At 47.7% G+C, this 7,870-nt stretch overlaps 1 protein-coding gene across 1 annotated transcript; it reads right to left on the bottom strand.

Moving 5' to 3' along the window:
* Nucleotides 1-3,068: 3,068 nt before the first annotated feature.
* On the bottom strand, nucleotides 3,069-4,772 carry LOC308311291 (potassium voltage-gated channel subfamily A member 1; the record flags this gene model as incomplete). Its single annotated transcript, XM_080757944.1, has 1 exon — nucleotides 3,069-4,772. The coding sequence occupies one exon, from the start codon at nucleotides 4,770-4,772 to the stop codon at nucleotides 3,069-3,071; it is 1,704 nt and encodes a 567-aa protein (XP_080614070.1).
* Nucleotides 4,773-7,870: the final 3,098 nt, after the last annotated feature.

Below are 7,870 nucleotides of genomic sequence, written 5' to 3'. Positions count from 1 at the left end.
TGCTCAGCCTCTTTCCTCCCACACCATTCTGCAATATATACAGCCTGGATTGCTTATGCCAGAAGGACAGTCATGATGGATGGACATGTTTGTCATGAAGCAACCCACAGACACGTCAACCCATTAACTGTAACACGTGATTTTGGAGTGGGTACTTTAAATACATGCATAGATATAATACGGCAAACTAGTGTTTCATTAAATCAGTGATTCTCAACTTTTTTTTCCTTTTCATGTTAAGGGCCCACAGGTATGTATTTGGCCGAGGACCGCCATCTAAAATTATTTTGTGTCAGGGGCCTCAATACAAAATGTGTGTTTGAAGATGTTTGAAGATCTACAAGCTCACAACGCATGGCATCGTGATTCGTTGTGAGCTTGTATGGTGTACATATAGGGTTAAAGTGGCTAAACTGATTTAATGTCATATTAACTATTTTTTATGGGGACCCCCAGAACCCCCTCAAGGACCCAAGGTGTCCTTAAACTTTTATCCCACGATTTTGCAACAATGTTTTTCACCCAGTGTATCTAATGTAGGCTAATCCTGGGAGCTACACTTCCTTTGGGGAGGGGGGGGGGGGGGGGCAGCGGACTGACCTCATGCTTCCTTCTATGCATGAGTCGTCCAAGTTGCTTTTTTTCACCTGACCGGAGGGAGTTTCCCCGGCCGGACGCATGGAAGGAACACGTCATTCCGACCAGTTCTTTTCCCCTCCATCAGGCCCCCCACGGCTGGCCAGGGGGAGGTAGTTTAGAAACCAGGATTAGTGCATGTTTTTTGTGAGGGTACCTACCCTAGTTTGAGAACAACTGCATTAATTGATAAACATCCAAGATAATTGCCACCGCCTCAAAGATCTCACAGACAAATGCAATTCTGTGTAATCATGGTCGCCATCCAAAGAATATTAGAAATGACAATGTTGTCTCCACGAGTCAACAGTTAGGATAGCTAATCACATCCAATTCATCGCTATAGGAACTAGAGAGGGTGCTCAACCTTTTCTGGCCTGATCCAGATCCCTCTGTGGTGCTGAAAGAACAGCGCCTCACCTGCACACAGCTATTCCTCTGTGGTGCTGAAAGAACAGCGCCTCACCTGCACACAGCTATTCCTCTGTGGTGCTGAAAGAACAGCGCCTCACCTGCACACAGCTGTAGCCTAGCGCTGAAAGGAGAGCACCTTGGTGCCCAGTTGTTTTAACTTGCTCACAATTAATAGATTTAAGTTGAACTGTTCCCCCCTCCTTTTTAACCCCTTGAACCCCAGCGAACATGTAATAAAAAAAATCACACCCGTATGAAGTGAGGGGCGCTCTTATCATCATACGTAACATGTCGATTTTCTCAGACACATACGACGTAAATTCTCCATTCATTGTCAATGAGAGTTTAATCTTTGTGTATCAAAATCTACACCAATAGCTGAATATAAGAGGGGGCCCTCAAAAATCACGCCTGTGAGAAGTGAGCTAGGGGCGCTCTTATCATCACACGTCATCTCATTCTGGCCAATCACAATTTGCGTCCTCACTTTTCCGTCTTCAAAAGAAACGACATGATTTGTACGCTTGTAGATCAAGCTAAAACTCATTTAACCTCCAGACTGGAGGGGGCCTATAGTGCACTAAGATTGAAGTGGTTAAATGCAATGATCATCAACATGCTGCACCGAGGCCTATACTCACCTCGTCTGTATGTTTAGCTTGGACATCCTCGACGTCTCCAGATGGACTGTGTGCTGCTGCTGTCCTCACGATGGCATGCGTTCGTATCCCTTACTCCCTTCCAATATGTTATGTGTGAGTCCGTTTGTTTCTTTGTTTAACCACTCAAATGGTCCGTATATATTCAAATGGTCAGTAAAAAGAAAAAAGGCCGTTGGTTTCAAGTCTCGAGTCACTCCCCCAGTTGGTTCTATGGAAGTCCTGTTTAGGGATAAATCCACTGTCCTGGTAAAAAGAACGAAACAGCCCACTGAAACAGCCCCACTTTACAGAACCTGAGTGAAGTATATGGGAACACGCGTATTCGGTTTGAGAGAGAGAATGAACGGTATAGAAATAGTTATCATATACTGTCCCGTCTGGAAAAATAAAGTCGTCCGTCTTCTATTCAGATCTAAGAGAATGGGCCTACAGCAATCAGAAAAATAATAAGCAGTATAGGCCTGTATAGGATATATATGTACATATTCGCGAATTGCATTTAATGCAACTTTTTTTTTCCTCCTTTCTTTTTTGAGTAAACATACGACTAACTGGCGGTTGGCCTACATTAAGAAAATAAAATAATTTGGCGTGGACAGTTTTTCTTTTGCTTATGTGGATATAATACTATATGTATGTACAGTAGTAGTGTATTTATGGGGGGGGGGGGGGGGGGGTAAGGCCTACTACCCGACAGCAGTCTCGTAACATAATCCCCTGTGTGGATGTTAAGCGCCCATGCACGTAATTATTTCTAGTCCCGTCGTCCTTGATTAGTGTTTTGTCATTAATGTCGATGATGCAGTGTGGGTGATCTAGATATCAGAACATTTACGGGTTTGTCTATATTTGGGAATCTGGCACCGACCGTAGCCTATAGTATATGTCATGATAGATAGAGACTTTGGGCTGAAAATAGCAATGCAAATATCTATACAAGCTCACAAGGCATTGCATGTCATAGCCAAAGAATATATAAAACAGGCTTTAGCCTTTGCTCTTGTATTTTGCAGGGTCTCTCTCTCTCTCGCTCTGTCTCTCTCGCTCAATCGGTGTGTGTGTGTGTGTGCCGCGCGTGCGTTCGTGCGTGCATGTGTGCGTGTGCGCGCGCGCTTATCAGATGAGGGGATTATAATGTGCTTTTTATAAATCAGTTGCTCTCAAAACTTTTTTTCCTCCCCCAGGATTGCAACGTGTTGATCCTTTCCACTGTGCAAATACCATAAGAGCCCATTAATGCGTATAGGGGAGGGGTCGTATGGGCCTATATTCTACAACAACGGACACTTTGACGGACTTTTAAGATTGGTCCACACAGACTGTATACGTTAATGAACTGGATGAGACTTGTCGGGGCTACAGGTCCGTTTCTCTCGTGTCGGACACGTTGAGACAGAACGCGTAAAGAGACCTCTTGAAGTCCATGCTGCTGCTGTTCGCTTTATTGTTGCTCTTTTCCACCGACGCGCCTCCCTCGTTGTTCCCCCCGTCTTCCGACTTCGCCGACGACTTGCTGTTTTTCCGCTTCAACTCGGGACTGGGCTCACTGTTGGGGGGGTCGTCCTTCAGAGACGACTGGTCCTGGTCCGTCTCGCGGTGGTAGAAGTAGTTGAAGTTGGACACGATGACGGGCACCGGCAGGGCGATGGTCAGCACGCCGGCTATGGCGCACAGAGAGCCCACTATCTTACCCCCCACTGTCACGGGCCTCATGTCCCCGTAGCCCACCGTGGTCATGGTGACCACGGCCCACCAGAAGGCGTCGGGGATGCTGGAGAAGTGGGACTCCGGCTCGTCGGCCTCGGCGAAGTACACGGCGCTGGAGAACAGGATGACTCCGATGAAGAGGAAGAAGATGAGCAGGCCCAGCTCCCTCATGCTGGCCTTGAGCGTCTGTCCCAGGATCTGCAGGCCCTTCGAGTGCCGGGAGAGCTTGAAGATGCGGAACACCCGCACAAGGCGGATGACTCTGAGGATGGCCAGCGACATGGTCTGTCCGGTGTGCTCCTGGGCCCCGGGCTCCTGCTGCTCCGGCTGCGCCAGCTCCGTGCCCACCGTGATGAAGTAAGGCATGATAGACATGATGTCGATGATGTTCATGACGGTCTTGGAGAACTCCGACTTGCTGGGGCACGCGAAGAAGCGCACGAAGAGCTCGAACGTGAACCATATCACGCAGGTGGTCTCGATGATGAAGAACGGGTCGGAGAAAGTGAGCGACTGCCGCTGCGCGGTGCTGTTGTCCGGCCGGATGGCCACCGGGAGCTCCCGCTCGTCCCGGAACTCCGGCAACGTCTCCAGGCAGAACGTAATGATGGATATGGTGATTACAATCACGGAGACGATGGCGATGCCCCTCGCCGGCATCGAGCTCTCCGGATACTCGAATATGAGCCAGACCTGCTTCTGGAACTCGTTCACGGGCAGCGGCTTCTCCTCCTCCTTGATGAAGCCCTCGTCCTCGCGGAACCTCTCCATCGCCTCCTCTCCCAGCTGGTAAAACCGAATCTCGTCGGCGAACACGTCAATGGACACGTTGACGGGTCTCCGTATCTTCCCGCCGGACTGATAGAAGTAGAGAATCCCGTCGAAACTCGGCCGGTTGCGATCGAAGAAATACTCGTTCCGGAGTGGGTCAAAGTATTTGATCCTCTTGGCGGGGTCGCCCAGCAAAGAGTCCGGGAACTGGTTCAGGGTGCCCAGCTGCGTCTCGTACCTCAGCCCGGCGATGTTGATGAGAACCCTCTCGTTGCTCTCCGACTCCATGTCCATGTCCAACATGTCCTCGTCGAACAGATGCGGACTGTGGTCCGCGCGTAAAAGCGCATCCATGGTGTTCTCGCTGCAGCTGAATGTGCTGTTCATGTCGTTGAATTTCCACGAGCTCTGCGGAGGACCGACGACGGTGTTCAGCTCTTTGCCATAGTCCTCTGCGAGTCCACTCTGGACAAAATGCGGCGGAGCAGGCGGGTGATCCAGTGCGTTACGGCAGCTCTCCTCTGCATTGCCACCGCTCCCCTTGGCGCCGCCGTTCTCAAAGCTCACCAAGGCTATCTCCATTCCGAAGCCATTAAAAAATAATTTAAATTATAATAAAAACGCACTTGAAGTTGAGCGACCTATATCCCCTTGCTTTTGCCGAAAAACTTACTCCGCTGCGTGTCGGAGAAGGGTAGATAAAGTCCAGTGCGCCGCCCGAACCCCCCGTTGTAATAATGCATAGATGTTGTTGTAAACGCTTGAGCCTGCACATCCAGCGCTCTGGTCCCGTTTAAGTAAATAATTCCACGATGAAAGAGATACAGAAGACCCGGATGAGCAAATAATGGTTGTCCCTGACGTCTAAAGCTTTTCCGCCCGTCGCCGCGCTTTGAATGTAGCCTGTGTGGAGTGGATGTCATGCGAGCTGTCATCCTCAACTCCGATGAAAGAGAGGGGGGGGGAGCTAGAGAGAGAGAGAGAGCGTGAGCCTGTCCGTGCCTGTGTGTGTGTGTGTGTGTGTGTGTGTGTGTGTGTGTGTGTGTGTGTGTGTGTGTGTGTGTGTGTGTGCGCGCGCGTGCGTGCGTGCGTGCGTGCGTGCGTAAATTCCGGAGTTATAGCCTATACTTGTAACAGAGAAGCCTATATATCTACATTGCAGTAGCGAGTAGCCTATTGATACTTTTTCCACCACTGGTGATAATAAGATGTCCTTGCTCCCTGCATGGACTACTATCTTTCTCTGCCATGAAAATCATTCCACCTGCACTGGTGAATGGCTATATATACTCTAAGATGTCCTTGCTCCCTGGCCTATACTATCTTTCTCTGCCATGAACATGTATACTCATTCCACCACTGGTGAATGGCTATATGAGACTTCCTTTCTCCCTGGCCTACTCTCTCTCTCTGCCATGAAAGTTGTGACTATTATGCAGTAACCACAATGCCTTAGCACGGACGACCTTTCCACCAGGAGGAACTTCCGCCCCCTGTTCATGGTGATATTATGTTGTGAGGGGTGATGGGGTTAATGAAAGATATTGGGGAATGGGGAACATTTTGATTTTGTATTCCCAGAGAATATTATGTTATGCTGTTACCAGCAGTTTAATGTCTATCCTGCATGTGCAAATGAGCCCGAGAAAATCCAGCTCATTGTTCCTTAAGCCTGACTCCTTTTCGAAAGCATATACTATATCCTTTTTACACTCAAATGAAGTGCACTAATTGTAATTATACAATATCACTTAATTCTATATTAAGCCTATAATTGCTCCGAGTCCAATGGACACCCCACCTCTTACTGTTTATGCATGGTTTCCTTATAATAGGCATGTATGATTTATCGTAAATAAATTGAAATTGATTCAAACTGATGATTTGATAAAAATCACACCCGTGTGAAGTGAGGGGCACTCTTATAATCGTACATCATCATGACGTAACATGTCGATTTGCTCGTCCACATATGACGTAAATTCTCCATTCATTGTCAATGGGAATTTAATGTTTGTGTAAGACGAAAATCTACACTAATAGCTATAACTAAAAAAAACATCGCATGGATGCACCTGGGACGTATCCTCAGTGATGTATCCTGAGGTCAACGGGGTTTCGGGTCTCTCAACATCATACCCCTCACTCAGGCGACGCAGCCGGGAGTGATCAAGTCTCGACTTACGTCCCAGTAGCTACCCTCAATCAGTCCCACTATAGGGAAAAACCAGGGGCACACAATCCGTTGGAACTACTCCAGAACTACTCTGCCAGGGCTGGGAGGTATACACTTCTAGCTGAATAATATAGGAGGGGCTAGCGCCCCTCAAAAATATATAGCGATGCAAAAAAATAATATCCAAAGAAGAAGAAAATACAAGATGTGTATAAGAGCTTAATAACAATAAAACATCTAGTTTTTCAGTAGAAGAGGAATCAATGCCATGCATGCTGAATTCCATGCAGTCTGGAGCCTAACATACTGCTACACAATTGAAGCCCCACTCCATAGAGTGGAGCCACTGCTTTGAGGCAACTTCTTTCAGCCCACGCACGTTCAAATGCCTCCACACTTTCCACCATATACCATCATTGAATGGTCTGAGCAGTCAGACAAGGTTTACAACTCATCATACTGCACACATCTTCACATTTTGTACAGTATAAGCATACATTGCCTTATTGCACAATCAAGGAAGTTGCCTGTATACTTCCTGACACACACACACACACACACACATACACACACACACACACACACACGGCTACAGCGCAGTGCACGCACGCACAGTACAGCAGGTACATACCAGTACGGTTCAGTACAGCATGGTACTACAGTAGCCTACTATACTACAGTATATACTACAGTATAGTACAGTACAGCACAGAAAAGCACAGTACAGTATGCAGTACAGTATGGAACAGTGCAGTGCAGTATGGCACAGTATACACTATGGAACAGTTTAACTCCCTCAGGAGTCAGGAACCCGATCCTTCCTCTCAGAGAAGTGAATGAAGGCACCAGGGTGGAACATGCTGCCCTGCCATGGGTGCCTCATGATCTCACAGCTGGCTAGCTGCACTAGCTAACCTGCATGCACGCACAGGAGGCCGGGAGGCATGTTTGGCTAATTAGACCCAGTGGTTGTCAACGTCTGGTCCGGGGTAACCATGCGGCCGTCCCTGCATGCAGGGTCTGTAATTCAAAGAGTATAATGGAACTTATTTAATATTTACTCTTTCGTTGGTGTTTTTTGACGAAGGATATACACAGGTTTACAGTTTGTCTTTAGTTCAACGTTTTTTTTAGTAAACACATTGACAATGAAAGGAAAATTTATGTCATAATGTGTCGTTTATGTCATATCGTGTCTTTATTGTTAATGGCGTTTAATGTTTGTGTTGGCACCGTTTGTTTTACATTACTGTCAATGATGTCACTGGTAGGCAGGTTCCTGAACTGTCCATGTGACATCCCCCCCTCTGAGGCACAGGGTGCAAGTAGACAAAAGTGTCACCACATCACAACGAGCATTACAGGGAGGACAAATATACAAAGACAGGTTGAAAATGGGTGAAGTGGTCCTTTAAGTAAAGACTTGGACGACCGGGGCGGATGTAATGTGGAGGGGCAGGCTGTTCCAGAGCCCGGGGGCTGCAGCTGCAAGTGCACGGGCGTC

The sequence above is a fragment of the Protomyctophum bolini genome (genome assembly GCF_963924005.1).
Source record: "Protomyctophum bolini genome assembly, chromosome: 23".
In the NCBI taxonomy this organism is placed as follows: Eukaryota; Metazoa; Chordata; class Actinopteri; order Myctophiformes; family Myctophidae; genus Protomyctophum; species Protomyctophum bolini.
This window is presented reverse-complemented; position numbering and strand designations above follow the sequence as displayed.